At 39.6% G+C, this 17,390-nt stretch overlaps 1 protein-coding gene across 5 annotated transcripts; it reads left to right on the forward strand.

Moving 5' to 3' along the window:
• Nucleotides 1–6,532: 6,532 nt before the first annotated feature.
• Nucleotides 6,533–9,510, forward strand: LOC107784057 (tRNA (carboxymethyluridine(34)-5-O)-methyltransferase). Of its 5 annotated transcripts, none has more exons than XM_075226369.1 (4): nucleotides 6,533–6,672; nucleotides 7,243–8,324; nucleotides 9,080–9,139; nucleotides 9,245–9,510. In XM_075226369.1, coding segments are annotated over exons 2-4 (1,140 nt in total). In that variant the 5' UTR covers nucleotides 6,533–6,672; nucleotides 7,243–7,245; the 3' UTR covers nucleotides 9,246–9,510. The 5 variants fall into 5 exon arrangements, with proteins under 5 accessions (XP_075082470.1, XP_016460602.2, XP_016460603.2 ...); XM_016605117.2 differs by having other exon boundaries at nucleotides 6,535–6,672; nucleotides 7,217–8,324; XM_016605116.2 differs by having other exon boundaries at nucleotides 9,080–9,305.
• The last annotated feature ends 7,880 nt before the right edge of the window (nucleotides 9,511–17,390 follow it).

Consider the following 17,390-nt stretch of genomic DNA (forward strand, 5'->3'; position numbering starts at 1 on the left):
TCGAAGGGCGTATATTCACCCTCGATCATCTTATGCGCCTTTATAGTCCATGACTTTATCAAGGAGGGTTGATCAATCTTGCTCGCCGAGCAACCAAAAGCCATTCTCGAGCATAGACGAGACTTAGGATCGGGGTTGGATGGGTTGTTTTGTTCGAATCAAAACCTCGGACCTGATCCATGCCGATGACTTGCCATTTCCCGAGAAATGGAATATGAGCTATGAGTAAACGTTTCTCTTTGCCCGTTTTGATTTTGTGATTGCCTTTCATTTTGTTGATCCATTTTTCTTTTCTTATCGCAGCCGTAGCTCGGATGCCGGAACCGATCCCGGATCTTAAACAATGGGTCGAAGGTCTGGTGTTGCAAAGACCGTACTCTAAGTGTGCTTGGGTTGAATTATCAAAGGGCCGATGGAAGGCCCGCAGTCATGGTAAATCTTTTTATCGATTTGTCTCTTTATTGGTTTGTCTGGTAAATCTCCCATTTTCTCCTTTGTAGGACTCGGGAAAGATGTAGTCATGAGGCCCTCATCTGGTGGTAAAGAAGTTCCTGCCCTGAAACAGGTAAAAGAAAGGAAGAGAAAAGGCGTATCGGGCTCCCCGAGCTCGGAAAAGAAGAAACCAGCTAAGAGATATCGAAAGCCGAATGGGGATCTGATGTTATGTCTTCGGAAGTGGTCCGCCATTTAAGGGACGAGCCCGAAGAAGGAGAGGACAATTTAGCCTGTGTACGGGCTAATGTTGTGATTCAATAGTCTTCCAATTTGGTGGAAGCAAATTAGGGAACCCTGGCCATAATCCCAGAATAAGAAGAAACCGAGATTATCCCTTCTCGATCTAGGATGATTGAAAGGGATACCGAGGGTGGGTCTTCTCGGGCAGTAGAAGATATTTCAAAGGATGAGTTCGGGATAGTTGATATTTGCGGATCCCCTCAAATTTCGGACGCCATGATTCGAGAGGCCAGCATGTTGGAGAATTGGTCCTGTGAGGGCATTCAGGAGTCGGCGGATATTCACGGTTTTCTGGAGGGGCTTGAGTCAGGTGCCTCAGAGGAGGTTACCGGTTTTGGTGGAATGCCGGTACCCAAAAAAGCATCATGGTCGGGTTCTACCGAGCCTTCATCGGTTCACAAACTGGTGGACCGATTCCCAGCCCCGAGTGTCGATCCCGATCGTAGGCGGAAGATAGTGCTCTCCGTACCTGAGGATACCCGAATTTTTTCTCCCCCTGTGGGAATTGCTAGTTACCTTCGGTCCTTGGTGACCGAAGAAGATCAATCGGTAATGAATGCGGTGGGGTCCGCTTGTCTCTTCAACGAGGCCTAACATGTTTTGAATCGGGTAACACTGATGGTATTTTTGCCGCTTCTTTTATACTTAGAGTTGTAGGTAATTCTAACATTTCTCCTTCTGTTTGTAGGCTTCGGTGTTGCATCACGAGGCCTTTCTTCGAATCCAGGAGGAGCAAGATGCCGAGTTTCAGAGTCTTACTGAGAAGAGTGATTCGTACAAGCTCCTTAGTGAAAAACTTCGAGCAAATTTGACAGCAGCTCGAGAAGAACACGAGGAGATGGCTGAGCAGGTATTCCGAATGTTCCATGATAGTGAAGATGAAAAAGTGATAACCACTAACGATCCGATTCTACAGGTTCGGCAGAGGATCGAGCAGATTGGACGCCTTAACTCATAGGTAGATGCGCTACTGGCCGAGGCAAAAGAATTTAAAAAATGTATGGATATCCTTGCCTCGAAAAAGGAAGTCGTTCAAGCTCAGTTGGAGCTGTCTGATGCCCAACTTTGATCTGCGAAAGAAAATGCTTCGGGGCTGATCAAAAAGATGAAAGAGCTTCAGCATCAGTTGGATTTGGCTACTTCAGACAAAGCAGATTTGGCTAATGAACTTGAAGTGGCCAGATCTGAGGTGATCGAGGCCAATACAAGAGCCGATGCCAAAGTGGCTCAGTTCAGGATCGATGTTGAGGTTAGCCAAGCCAAAGCTAAGAGCATAGTCGAACATGCAAAATGGCAAGCTCGGAGAGAAGCTCTCGAGGAGGTCAGAGCTCAGGGCTTCGATATTGGGGCCGAGATTGAAGTCGCCAAGGCGGAGGAGAACAAAGCTCGAAAGTTGGCCTTTCCTGAGGAGGACACCGATGACTCGGGTGAGTCTGAAGATGAGGAAGATACCGAGAACACGGCCTCTGATGAAGATTGTGCCTTTTAGGGCCTTGGGTAGTTTGTTGCGTTCTTTTGATACTGCTTCCGGTCTTTGTATAAAGAACTTCCTTTTGGTTGAGTTGCCTTTGTACAAAAATTTGTAAATATAAATCTTTCTTCCTTTTGAAGCAAAATGGCCTTTTAAGCTAAATAGATAGTTTTTTATGATCATTGTTGCCTTCAGGCTTTGTGGGTAGTCCCCTTAGCTCGAACAGTCTTCAGCCTTAAACAGTCGAGTGTTCATTTGAACTCGAAGTAATGAGTAACTTACTCGAAGTAATGTGGCCCGTAGGCATAATGGTCGAGTGAATGCTTGCTCGAACTCGAAATAAAAGTAGCTCGTGGGCTTAGTAGTCAAGTGAATGATTCAAACTCGAAGTAATGTAGCCCGTAGGCATAATGGTCGAGTGAGTGTTTACTCGAACTCGAAAGTAATGTAGCCCGTAGGCATAATGGTCGAGTGAGTGCTTGCTCGAACTCGAAATAAAAGTAGCATGTAGGCTTAGTAGTCGAGTGAATGATTCGAACTCGAAGTAATGTAGCCCGTAGGCGTAATGGTCGAGTGAGTGCTTGCTCGAACTCGAAATAAAAGTAGCATGTAGGCTTAGTAGTCGAGTGAATGATTCGAACTCGAAGTAATGTAGCCCGTAGGCGTAATGGTCGAGTGAATGCTTGCTCGAACTCGAAATAAAAGTAGCTTGTAGGCTTAGTAGTCGAGTGAATGATTTGAACTCGACGTAATGTAGCCCATAGGCATAATGTTCGAGTGAGTACTTGCTCGAACTTGAAATAAAAGTAGCTCATAGACTTAGTAGTCGAGTGAATGATTCGAACTCGAAGTAATGAACCCCGTAGGCGTAATGGTCGAGTGAGTGCTTGCTCGAACTCGAAATAAAAGTAGCCCGTAGGCTTAGTAGTCGAGTGAATGATTCGAACTCGAAGTAATGTAGCCCGTAGGCGTAATGGTAGAGTGAGTGATTGCTCTAACTCGAAATAAAAGTAGCCAGTAGGCTTAGTATAATAGATCTCGAAAATAGAGGATTGTTTCTAGGATATAAGATATTGGTAAAGAAGAAATTTTTCTTTGTAAATCATTATACATGTATTCATGTTTTGTGTCAAGGCTCAGGCCAACTATATGGGCATGGCTCGTTTAACCATTTGGCCCTTACAATTTTTCATGTCGAGACACTATTGCCAAGAAATAACGAAGTAACTTCCTTTGCGCTGAACTTGATAATCATCGCAGATATGTTCAATGGCAATGCCCCCCAGTATCCGAGGTTGATTGTAAGGAGGCCTCGGATACTGTTGAATTGTTCTAGGTTAGCACGATCAATGGTTGTCTCATTAAAAATCTTGCCAAAAAACCTATTTGGGACAAAACCATGCTCTCTGGCCTAAAGGCTTCGAGTTGAATAATCTGTCCATCTTTGGTCGAACACTTGCAAGGGTTAGTTTCGAAATATGATTGAAGGGGGAGGGGGAGGGGGGTGCCTTAGCAGTAGTATCGTTTTAGGCATTACACGTTCCAATTGCTTGGTAGTTGATTGCCATTTTATCAGACCGAGCTTGTAGGATTTTCGCTATATGACCGGTATCGGTCTCTGGTCGACCTTTGGTTGGTAGTTCTTTTAGTAACGGACCTAGAAACCAACTGGTCGTCTTTGACTCTTATTTTGGATTGATATCGATTGTGCACATCGGTCTAAGTAATAGCTGGGTACTTGATCAGATTATGCTTCAGCCGCCGTGAAGCCATCGAGCTTCGTTCGTTTAGACCTTGAGTGAAAGCTTGAATAGCCCAATCGTTTATGACTGGTGGCAGATCCATTCGTTCCATTTGAAAACGAGATACGAACTTCCTTAGCGTCTCGTTATCCTTTTGTATTACCTCGAACAAGTATGACTTTCTAGTCTCGGCCTTTATGGCCTCGGCATGTGATTTTACGAAGCAATCTACAAGCATAGCAAAAGAATCAATAGAGTTAGATGGTAAATTATGATAACATATCATTGCCCTCTTTGACAGAGTTTCACTGAATTTTTTCAATAATACAGATTTGATCTCATCATGTTCTAGATCGTTTTCTTTAATGGCACATGTGTAAGAGGTGACATGTTCGTTGGGGTCGGTCGTCCCATTATACTTAGGAATTTCGAGCATGCGAAACTTCTTTGGGATTGGTTTAGGGGCCGCGCTTGGGGGAAAGGCTTTTGTACGAATTTTTTGGAATCTAAACCTTTCAATATCGGGGGTGCCCCTAGGATTTGATCAACCCTGGAGTTGTATGCTTCCACCTTTTTGTTGTTTTCTTCGATCCGTTTTGTCAGTTCTTCGAACATCTTAACAACTCCTGAATTAGTCCCCGATTCTTGCTCATTTGACCTCACTATGGTTGGCTCCGTTCTGTGGGCGATTTCTCGAAGTGGACTGGGCTTCGGCCTGCTCGGTAGCTGGGTTTGGCTCTGCAACTGAGTTATTGTTGCCTGTTGAGCTTGCAACATTTCGAAAATCATACGCAAGCTGACGTCGTTTTCCTCGACGTTATGGGTATCTCGGGCTGCAGACCGAGCGTCACCATGAATGCTATTTTCAGGTTCAGAATGTAGGTTCGCTTTAATGGCCACATGCGAATTGATATCTATCGGCACTTCGATTCAAGCTCCAACGGCGTTGACAAGTGGTCTTTCGGTACCGGGTGTCAAGTTGTTGTTCTCATCTTGAAGACCGACTTCGTTGTCGATAGGTGAGGCCATTTGATTGGTAATTAGCCGTTGCTAATTCGAAATCCAAGATACTTTCGGAAACAAGCGCAACACGGTGTGTTTTTGTAGATTCGTATCAAATAACCACTGTTATCCTTAGCCCCACAGTGGGCGCCAAACTGTTTCACCCGAAAAACGGATAGAGTTAAATTTGTACGTAGTTCTAAGGATATGTGGTATAGCTTAATACAAACCGCAAGGATAAATAGAAATATCAAATATGAATTGCAAATAGTACAAAATAAATACGGTTGTAAAGAAGATGATTTTTAGGAATGAACGGGTTGAACCAATTTATGAAGCTTAGAAGAACAACTCTTCTCTATATGAGAAAATGGTGTTTGAATTACAATGTAAACTAAAAAACTCCACTGTACAAAAATGTAGCCATCCTCTTTATAGTGGAGGATCCTACTTTAGATATATTTAAAAATACATAGTGGAGAACCCATGATAAATCAGTTTTTCCTTAGTTTCCGCCGAGATTGTTTGCAACGGCTCTTGTCTATGAGCTCGAACTCGATTGGCTTCGATACCGGTCGGTATTGCTTCTAGAGCTCGATGTGGACTCGGAATCAGATGATGATTCAAGCTCGGTATCGGTTGACCTCTGCCTCTTAAGCTCGAGATCATCTCATCATAGTTCGATTCGTACCCGAGCTCGATAACGACTTCGAACTCGGTGTTTGACCTATACCTGAAATCCGAAACTCGTTTATACCATCTTCGGAACCCATCTTGATATTACGAAGCCTTTCTTCGATCCATTATGTTTCGAGCTCGATCAATCATACGAAGGCCGAAATCTATTTCGACCGTATACAAAATTCTAGCTTTGAAGAATTATATCTTTAGTATATACTGCTGCTAGGTTTAAGTTAAAAAGTTTCCAGTTTGATTTATTTATTTAGGCGTTACACAGTATGTGGTTGCTTGACAAGTGTTAGTATAATAGAAAACAAAGAGCGGTTGTCATCAAGTGTGAAACTAGAACATCGAAAACTGATAGAATGATGGGCTGTTTATCTATTTTTTGAAACTAACCGATGTTATAACATGATAACCAAATATGGAAGAAACCTCAACTGATGATAATCAATTACTTCATTATCATTTTCTGGTTATCTGTCGGTTGTAGACTTATTTAACAAGAATGACATTGAACTACTTATTAGTACTTAGTAGGACCGTAGGAGTACTCATTTAACGAAAATGACATTAGACCAGCTTTTACACTTAAAAAGTTTGGAACTTCTGTGAATGTGCAACAGCAAAAAGAAAAAAAGAAAAAAAAAGACACAAATGATAAAATATAAAGTTTTTTTTTTCTAAGTAGGTTTTACTTTGCAAACATTTTTAAAAGAGGATGAAACAAATTCCCAAACCCCACCTAACAAATTGTGACCCCATTAAAAATGAAAATATAATCATTGTCACAATATGATGGAGATGACATAAAAAGAATAATAAAATATGTATGTATAATTCAAGTCGTTGCTAAAAATTACTAAAATCATTGAATTAGGGTTTCCATTGTTAGTAGATTAAGACAGATGCTTAGAATAGCAACCCAGTTGAGACTAAAAAGCCCAAGTAGCGGATATTCGGCCCGCCCGCCAATTTCAAAATCGATTGAGTTACCACCACCACTTGCTCTTCTCCTCTCTGACCAATATCCCCAGCTGTGTAAGTTCCTAATTTCTCTCTTTATTTCTGTGTAATAACCCTAAATTCCCTTTTTCCCAAATACTTTTTCAATGATTTTTGTATGTTTATTTCATTAAAGACAAATATATATGATAGAATTAGGAGTTCTAGTTCTTGGGACTTAAGTCTTTAGTTTCAATACATCCACCAAATAATCCTAATATACTAAAAGGGATTTTCTTTTCTCGTTACAGTTTTAAGTCAATTTATTAGAGAAATACCCTTTTCTAATCCTAATTACTGTAATCTGAATTGCTAGGTTAAATCCTATCCTAGTTACTGTTAGTGTATGCAGTAGGTCCTTTGAGTTAAATGTTATTATGCCATGGATTAGAATGTTTTTGTATAGGTTTCAAACTTAGAAATGAAAAGAAACAAAAAGAAAGAAAGATGCTTTAATTATATTAAGAGTGTAAGCCGAGTGAAGAAAATATTCCATTTATGTATTGAAAGATTACTTGGTTGATAAATTTCTTTGTTGTGAACCTCAGCTGCTATTGCTTTTCTTCGTTTGTCTGAACAGATTATTGTTATGTACTATTTCTGTAGCTGATGCTCTTTGGTGTTGGAACGGCAAGGTCATTTTGTTTCAAAGGAGTATATATTAACTCTACTATTATAGTTGGTAATATTTTCAGTAGAAGAAGTTTTAGTACAATGAAAGAAGTTGTAACTGATAATGCCTCGAGTTTGCTTACATCAGAATATGTGGGAGAGGCTCCAGTTCTACGTCCTGTGTCTGTCAGAGCAAAATGTTCTTCAAATGTTCAATCAACCCCAGAAATCGAAAAGAAGTATGTCCATGGTGTTTATGATGCCATTGCTCCCCATTTCAGTTCCACTCGGTTTGCAAAGTGGCCTAAAGTGTCAGCTTTCTTGAACTCATTATCTCCCGGTTCACTCATCTTAGATGCTGGATGTGGAAATGGGAAATACTTGGGGTTAAATCCTGATTGTTTCTTTATTGGCTGTGACATTAGTGCTGCTCTTATTAATATATGTGCAGATAGAGGACATGAAGTTTTGGTTGCAGACGCTGTGAACCTACCATATAGGACTGGTTATGGTGATGCAGCGATTTCTATTGCTGTGTTGCATCACTTAAGTACTGAAGATAGGAGGAGGAAAGCGGTGGAGGAGCTCGTCCGTGTTGTTAAAAAGGGTGGGTGTATTTTAATTACTGTCTGGGCCCGGGAACAAGAAGATACGTCGTTAGTTGAAAAATGGACACCACTTAACCAAAGGTATATAGCAGAGTGGATAGGACCAGGAAGTCCTCGAGTTCGCAACCCTTCATCTCCTCGCACCCTTGAAAGCATCCCAGAAGCAGAGGAAAATGGTGCTGGGGAGCAGTTGAAAGACCTACATGCAAAGTCTTCAAAAGTAAAATCAGATGAAGTTATGGACTCAACCTCTCAGGATAAAGGCCGTTCTTTGCTTACTGGATCTGGAAAAGGTTATGCAGAGCAACAGGAATTCTTTGTTCCTTGGCACTTACCTTATCATAGAGCTGAAGTAAGTGGGGCTTCAGCTGTTGCCTTAGCTAGTGGTTTGGCAAAGAAAGATGATAAGAAGGGCTCTGTGGTGTATAATAGATATTACCATGTTTTTAGTGAAGGTGAACTTGAAAGGTAATTCCTTTTCTATTTTATATAAGAAAAGTAAAGAATTTCCCCTAATTTTCTTGTTTGACTGATTTCATTCTGTCAAGTCGCTATATGTTAACAAATGCATATCATGGTTGTTAAATTTTATAATCTATAACATGATGACTGAATGTCGTTACACTTCTCGCAATTGTTCCATTATGTTTTTTTTTTGTGGCTAGGAAAGTGTAAACAGTTTGTGTCATTCTTTGAGTAGAAATTTAGTGTACAATCAATGCTCTGGCAATAATATGTTCATAGAGTTTGAATCTCTTAAAAACATATGATATTTGGGAGGTCACATGTGAGCTTTTGAAATTGTATTGACCTCAAAAGAGCAATGAGTTTTAGAGTTCTGATTATCTGATTATAGGCGATGCTAGGAGTCTCTTTCATCCTTATTCAGAAGTAATTTTGACGTGTTACTGTTCTCTCCCAATAAACTGAAGTGCGTGCATATAGATGAATGAATGAAACAAAACAAATCCAGTTGATCAGCTTTTCTTGATAAGTAAAAATAGGTTGTGCTTGTTTGTCTCTGAGTCATTTCTGAAGTTCTTTTATTGCTTCTTTCATACCCCCTTATGGACTGAAGGGAAAGGCTTTTGAGTATTTGGGGTGGGGGGTGGGGAGTGGCAAGATGAGGCAGTACTTCTCTGTTATGTAGTTTCGCAAAATTAGAAGTTTGACCAATTTGTAACAATGAGCTGCACTAGTTGACATGTTCTGTTCTTCGATAGGTTGGTGTCTGGTCTGGATAATGCCATTCTCGTTGATAGATTCTATGACAAATCAAATTGGTGCGTCATTCTTGAGAAAACATCGTGATAGTGTTGAACTTTTCAAATGATTCTTGCACTTCCATTTGGCGAAGTCAAATCTTTTCAAATGATTGTATTCTACAGATTATGGAGGTTATCAACAGAAACATATGTCTAGTTTTTCATTCTCCGCTGCTCGCTCGGTTGTTGCCTGTATCTCTCATCCTGGATTCCTGGTGTTATCACGTGCCTGATGTGGTTATGTATGACAGTATCTTGTAAAATGCAATTCTTTTTTAAAGATTTTGGGTGACAGGCCTGAGAACAAGGGGTTTGATATCCCAATAGTTACTTCAGTTTTAGGAGATAACATTCTCTTGAATAAATTTATGGCTATGTTTTTAAGGGAACTGAATGCATTTCACAACACTTAGCTGAATTCATTACTGACCATAAAAACCATCCCTCAAGTTTACGGGTTGGACTAAACTCACTCCTAAAATATTACAGTAATCATAAAATGTTCTCCAAGTAAGCAATTTAGCACTTTAGACTTTTTGTCCAACTATTAAAGTTTCTACATGTAAATTCTTTTGACATTTTTCAGTCCAGTTGAGTACCAGGCAATTTTGCATTCTACTTTTATCTATCTTCCCATAAGCAAATGAGAAGTCGTAGAGTGTTATTTTGGTTTTAGGCTTTTTTCAAATACATAACATTATTAGTCACCTCTTCAAAAGTAAGCAAAGAAAGATGCACTCAAAAGAGTGGTTTAGTAATCAATGAAGTAACTATACTATTTGGAAACCGAGGTACAAATTCTAGCAACGACAAAAAAAAAATAATGATTTCTTTCCATATACCTAATTCGTGATTGATAGAATTATCTGTATTTGTGCTGGTAAAAGGTAACATGTATTCAGTGGAATAGAGCTGACCCGGCACAATCACTATTAAAGAGAAAAAAATGTAGGAGATAGATAGATGGTGATTAAATTAATAGGAAAGACTTGAGCATAAGGTCTCAGTTCTGGTGAAGTCATAGCTTTGGACTTCAAAGTTTCAAGTGAGAATAAAGAGCCGTATTTCACATTGAACAGTAATTGTTTTTGTAGAAGATTGATGTGGGGAAGCAGGGAAATGATGTTAAATGAACAAAAATTTCATGTTTGGAGGATGTTTTATAGTTATTGTAATACCTGAGAAATAAATTTATTCCAACCATCGGCGACGCTTGGTTGGTAGTTATTCTAAACTTAGCATCGTTAATACATTGTTTGATTCTTGTTTGTCTTTTTGGCATAATTAATATTGTTCATAAATTGGGTGAACATTTATGTATTGTTCATAATTAACATTTATTTTTACTTTTACTTGTCAAAATTAACAAATCAAGAGAAGATCATATTTTTTTTCTTATTTTACCCTTATCATTAATTACTCATTTCACAAATCTATTTTGAAAAAATGACATTGTATAGTTGATCTGTATGTATATACATTTTGTATGTTATATAAAAATTATATAAATTTTATATATTTTTTCGGCTACCGAATATAAATAGTTTCTAGCGCGGGCTAAAAGTGAAAAAAGCCCTCATATCTATATTAAGTCTGTTAGACCATGGATAATATGTATTTCATCTATTATTTCTTATCCATTGTGGACAAATAAAAGTGGACGAAGAGAGTAATATTTATTCATGCAGAATATAATATGTGAAATAAAAAAAGAAATTTTAGTAGTATATGAATTAAATAACTAAATTGAAAAATATATATATTTTAAAGTAAACAGTAATTAATCTTTTTGGGGGGTTAAAAAAGTAGAGTGTTAGAAAACCTATTTTAATCACACGCTGTACTAATTTTGAATACAAAAGATCAAATCTAATAAAAACAATTTCGATATTATAATTCTACTAGTAAGAGGCTGGCCCGTGCTATGCTAGCACTAGCGCAAGCTTAACACATATCTCATTTTATTTGAGAATAAATATCAGAAATCTGATAAAATAATTGTTGCAGCAAAGTTTTTTTATTACTTGATTTTAAACAGATGACATATTTTATATTTAAAACAAATTTAACTTTAACTTTTCATTTTAACTTTAATGAATTTTTTTTATAAACATACGAATGATATCACAAGACCATAAGTTTCAAAAATTTCTATAGTTACACAAAAGTTATACTCTTGTCGTCTTAATTTATATGAATATTCTTTTTTTTTTAATCAGTTCAAAAAAGAATCACATCTTTTTATATTTAGTACTAATAATTTAACAATAAATTATTTAGTGTACCCTTAATGAAATATTTAAGGACACATGGAGTAGCATATTTAAGCTTCAGAAGACTTTTTTAACCTTTATGGCAAGTCAACTAGGTCATTTATATAAGTTAAAATCGATAGAGTAATATTTTGTTGCTTTTTCCGGGTCTTGCTTTTTTCTTTTGTATTCTTTTCATGAAACAAAATCTCTTTAAAAATGCTATTGTAATCTACGACAATTCTCTTGAAGCTAAAAATTAAGTTGTATCATTTAGTATAATACTAAGATTCTTTTATGAACTAATTAATCCAACATCAATTAGTTAATTTTTCTACAAATATATTCCGGCAATCAAGAAAAATATAAGGTATATAAATTACAGCTTCTAATATTCGTTATGTCAAACTTAGGGTATTATAGCTCCTTCGTCAAAGAATATTTGTATTATGTAAAATAAGTTATGACATGTGGCCGTCCGAGAAAGGGATACGTGGAGTTCAAGACAGGGAGATGGCTGAAGACTGAAGACAACTGTTTCGTTTGTCACCAGGAAGAATAATGCTCATAAAGATGTGATAAATGCTCTTCTTCCGGTGGCATTCAATACAGAATATTCATAGCATTAAGAGCAGTTATCCGTTACAAGGAATTTGACATTTATGTTCACCTTTACATCTTCATAAATGCCCCTCATAATTGACATTAAAGAAAGGCAAGACCCTAGGACTTTCTTCATAACTATAAATAGTGAGCTCAGTTGTCATTGTAAGGGGGAATTTTCTGGCAAACTTATACTATATTTTATACAAAGCTCAATCCAATTTTATCTTCTCATTTCTTGATTCTTTTGTTGTTGTGCCCGAAAACCTTATTCCCGAAATTGTTGCTTTTGTTGTTTCGTCTATATCTTAAGGCTAAGTATTGCGTAACTCTTCAATTATTTATTTATTTCAGGATCAAATTAATTCACTTATCTAGAAACCACGTATAAATTCAACTATATTATTTTACGGGTAAACAGTTTGACCCCCACTGTGGGGACTAGATAGTCGTGTAATTAAATTGACCCTTGCATTTTTTACTAACGTGTTTAGATCGTTTTTCTTTGAAAAAATCATAAGAAATGGCAGATAACACTGTTAACGACATTCACAACCCCGAGATTTGAGGGGATCAGCCTCATTCCGAGGACTCAATCAGTGATACCTATAACAAAGGGAGTGACGCTACACCAGTGCATGACATGCAATATCCTCGATAAGTTCGGGGAACCACTCCCGATGACACTGATGAAGAGCATGTTGTCGACGCGGTAAGGGTCTTGCAAGAGCAACAAGCGATCATTCTAGACCACCTCACGCGACAAGATAGAGTTATGACGGATTTGAAGCAAGCTGTCGGGAGCTTCAAATAATGCAAACAGACGAGATCTGATTCCTCCCGGGATTCCCACGAATCAAACAACGCGGATGATCGACAACAACACTCTTAGGGGTGAAATTGGCTCTGGTGGGGTAGGGGGAACGGATCCGGTCTCAACAACGAGAACGATTCTTTAAAGAATGAACTTTTACAGTTCATGAGGGAGGTAAACGCCCGTATGGACTAGATCCCGGGCGCACCAGCAGTGCTGAAAGGCCCAGACTCGAAGAAGTGTACTCAATTGCCGTACAAGCCAAGTGTGGCACTAGAGTTAATCCCGAAGCGGTTCAAAATGCCTGAAATGCCAAAGTATGATAGAACTTCAGACCCCCATGAGCATATTACCACCTACACAACAACGATAAAAGGGAATGATTTAGCTCCTCGTGAAATTGAATCTATGTTGCTCAAGAAATTTGGAGAAACCCTCACGAGGGGGCCTTGACGTGGTATTCACTATTACCTGAGCATTCCATAGATTCTTTCAAAATGCTTGCGGATTCTTTCATCAAGGCTCATGTCGGGGCAAGAAAAGTAAAGACCCGAAAGACTGACATATTTAGGATAGCGCAAGGAGAGTCCGAGCTGCTACGAGAGTTCGCTACCCAATTCCAGAATTAGAGAAGGTTTCTTCCAGTTGCCCCGTATGAATAGGCGGCTAAGGCGTTCACCAAAGGATTGAATCAGAGGAGTTCAGACGCTTCCCAGAAATTTAAAGAGAGCCTACTCGAGTTTCAAGCAACGACCTGGGCGGACGTCCACAACCAGTATGAATAAAAAATAAGGATAAAAATGATCATATTGGTTTTCCATCGTCGACCAAAGGACGGGAAAAGAATAAGAAAAAATTAAAAGATGATTATGACGCGGACATGCGGAATTCGAGGGGCCGGTTCTTGCCTTACGAACGAACCGAAGGCCGTAGAAGAGGTTTTGGGACAATGGATAGGTTCGCAATCGACATGAGAACCGATCACAGTCGGAATAATCGATCATTATAAGATAAAGAAGTAGCAGGATCACGGATCCTTCCTACCCCAAATTATCAGAATACAACTTCAACGTTAGTATAGTGGAACTGGTATTGGCCATGAGAAACATAAAAGAAGCATGGTTCATAAGACCGATAAGATCTAATTCTAACCAGAGGGATCCCAACTTGTGGTGTGAATACCACGGGACGAATGGCCACCGGACAGGGGACTGTCGACATCTCCGGGAGGAAGTGGAAACGTTACTAAAGAATGATCACCTCAGAGAATTCTTGAGTGACCAAGCTAAGAACAATTATGGTCGTAACCGAGACAACATGAACCCCTTGAAAGAGGGAGAATATCCCCTGCGTCAAACAATCAACATGATCGTCGGAGGGAACGAGATTAAGGGGGTTACCTTTTCAGCAGCAAAGAAGACAAAAATATCAATAACGCATAGCAAAAGGATCCGGGAAGACGACATTACTTTTACGAAGGAGGACGCAGACAGATTGTTGCTACCATACAATGACGCATTGTAATTTATTTAAATGTGCTAGATTTTAAGATTAAACATGTTTTAGTAGATCCAAGGAGTTCAGCTAATATCATACAATTGAGAGTATTGGAGCAAAGCTAAACTCACCGGAAGCATTATTCCGGCCACAAAGCTCCTCATCGGATTCAACCTCGCAAGTGTGACAACTTAGGGAGAAATTTTATTACTCACAAATGCGTAAGTAGTAATGAAAATAACTCTTTTCAAAGTGGTAGATGGTGATATGGGATACAACACCATTCTGGGAAGGCCATGGTTGCGCGAGATGAAAGTTGTACCATCAACATACCATCAATTGCTGAAGTTTCCAACACCTAGGGAATCAAGCAGATAAGGGGTGACCAATCGGTGGCAAGGGAGATGAATGCAATTTTGGTCTCCAGTATCAAAGGAAGGGAACACGTGGCATAGCAATTACATGGCCCGATACCTACTCTTGAACTAGATGAAATTAGCCAAGCGTCGGAAGATAATCAGGTGCCGAGATATTTCCAAGTTTCAGAAGAGACCGATGCGACGAAGTCCACAACGGAAGAGCTGGAGCAAGTGGCATTGTTCAAGGAATTCCTAGAAAGAAAATTCCACCTGGGGACAGGACTGCACTCGGAACTCAGGTCTGACTTTATTAAATTCCTTAAATCTAACGCTGATTATTTTGCATGGTCGCATGAGGATATGACAGGTATCCCGACAGAGGTAGCCGTACACAAGTTAAGCTTGGATCCTAACATACCTCTGATAAGATAAAAGAAGCGCCCGATCGCCGAAGCTTGGAATATATTCGTCAAAGAAGAGGTAACCCGTGTACTTAATATTGGTTCGATCCGGGAGGTAAGATATCCAGACTGGCTAGCTAATGTAGTAGTAGATCTTAAAAAGAACAATAAGTTTCGCATGTGCGTAGATTATAAAGATCTTAATAAGGCGTGCCCGAAAGACTTATTCCCACTGTCAAACATCGACCAAATGATTGATGCCACAGACGGGCACGAGTTAATGAGTTCCCTCGATGCTTATTCCGGGTACAACTAAATTAAGATGAACCCGGAAGATCAGGAAAAAACTTTGTTTATAACGAGTTTCGGTATATATTGTTACAATGTGATGCCCTTCGGTTTGAAAAACGCTGGAGCCACTTATCAACGACTCGTGAACAAAATATTTGAAAATCAAATAGGAAAAACTATGGAAGTTTATATAAACGATATGCTCGTTAAGTCTTCAAATGCAGGTGATCATCTTAAACATTTGCAAGAGGATTTCGACATTTTAAGGAAGCATAATATGAAGCTTAATCCCGAGAAATACGCGTATGGGGTCAGCTCTGGTAAGTTTCTGGGATTTATGGTATCACAAAGGGGGATTAAAGTAAACCATGATAAGATCAAGGCCATATAGGATATCCCGGACCAACTGACAAGCGTGAAGGAAGTCCAAAGGCTTATGGGGATATTGACAGCTTTGAGCAGATTCATTTCTCGATCGTCAGAAAAGTGTCATCGTTTCTTCGCATTGCTCAAAAAGAAAAATAATTTCGAATGGACTTCGGAGTGCCAGCAGGCTTTGAGGGATTTAAATAAGTACTTGTCAAGCCCTCCATTGCTTTCAAAACCAAAAGAAGGGTAAACGTTGTTGGTTTACCTCGCGGTCTCGGAAGTTGCGGTAAGTGCGGTTTTAGTCTGAGAAGGCGAAGGTACGCAATCTCTCATTTATTATGTTAGTAAAGTTTTAGCGGGAGCATAAACTCATTACGCACTTTTGGAAAACTGGCCTTAGCTCTCGTAGTCGCCGCTCGAAAGTTGAGGCCCTATTTCCAATGCCACGTGATAGCCATGGTGTCTACTTTCCCTTTGCGAAATATCTTCCATAAACTCGAGCTCTCAGGTAGATTGGCCAAATGGGCCGTCGAAATGAGTGAGTTTGACATAGAATATAAGCTGAGGACTGCAATTAAATCGCAAGTCTTGGCTAACTTAGCGGCCGATTTCAGTTCGGGATTATTGCCTCAGGAAACCAATGAAGCAATGATGATATCAGAATCGATATCAGGGGTTTGGACCTTATTTAATGACGAAGCTTCCAACGTGAAAGGTTCCGGGCTCGGTATAGTCTTAATCAGACCTTCGGGGGAAACCCTGAGGCAAGCCACCAGGACGGTCCACTTAACTAACAATGAAGCAGCATATGAAGCTTTGAATGCAGGACTCGAGTTGGCCTGGGGACTTGACTCCGAGGTCATAGAAATCAAATGTGACTCAAAACTGGTGGTAAATCAGGTCTACGGGATCTTCAAGACCAAATAAGAGCACATGCAACAATTTGTGGTAAAGGTTCAAGCTCTACTTGCGCGATTCCGAAAGTGGTCATTTACCCATATCCCAAGGGAAGAAAATGTAGAAACAGACGCGTTGGCAAACCTAGGATCATCAACAGAAACAAAGGGATCGGAGTCTGGCTCGATAGTATAACTGACGAACTCAGTCCTGGATACAAATGGTTACTACGAGGCAAATTCAACTAGTCTAGTCTGGGACTCGAGGAATGAAATTATCTATTATCTCGAACATGGGAAGCTACCTAAACACCCCAAAATATCCCAAGCGTTGCGTGCCAAAGCAACTCGATATAGATTCAAGGTCGGCCAATTGTATAGAAAAAATTTTCAAGCCCCGCTGGCTCGATGATTAGGAGCGTCTGAAGCTAACTATGTCACGAAAGAGGTTCACGAAGGGATATGCGGCAACTACTCGGGCGCAGATTCCTTGGTGTTGAAGTTGATAAGGGCAGGATATTACTGGCCCCGCATGGAACAAGACGCCAAGGACTTCGTACGGCAATATGATAAGTGTCAACGTTACGCGCCACTAGTGCATCAACCAGCAGAACCCTTGCATTCGGTCCTATCTCAGTGGTCGTTCATGAAATGGAGAATGGACATCGTCGGACCATTACCACCGGCTCCCAGAAAGGTAAGATTTTTTTTAATTTTATCTGACTATTGTTCTAAGTGGGTGGAAGCAGGTCCTTATCAGAAAATCAGAGAACGCGAAGTGGTGGAT

This window comes from Nicotiana tabacum, chromosome 12 (genome assembly GCF_000715075.1).
Source record: "Nicotiana tabacum cultivar K326 chromosome 12, ASM71507v2, whole genome shotgun sequence".
Classification (NCBI taxonomy): Eukaryota; Viridiplantae; Streptophyta; class Magnoliopsida; order Solanales; family Solanaceae; genus Nicotiana; species Nicotiana tabacum.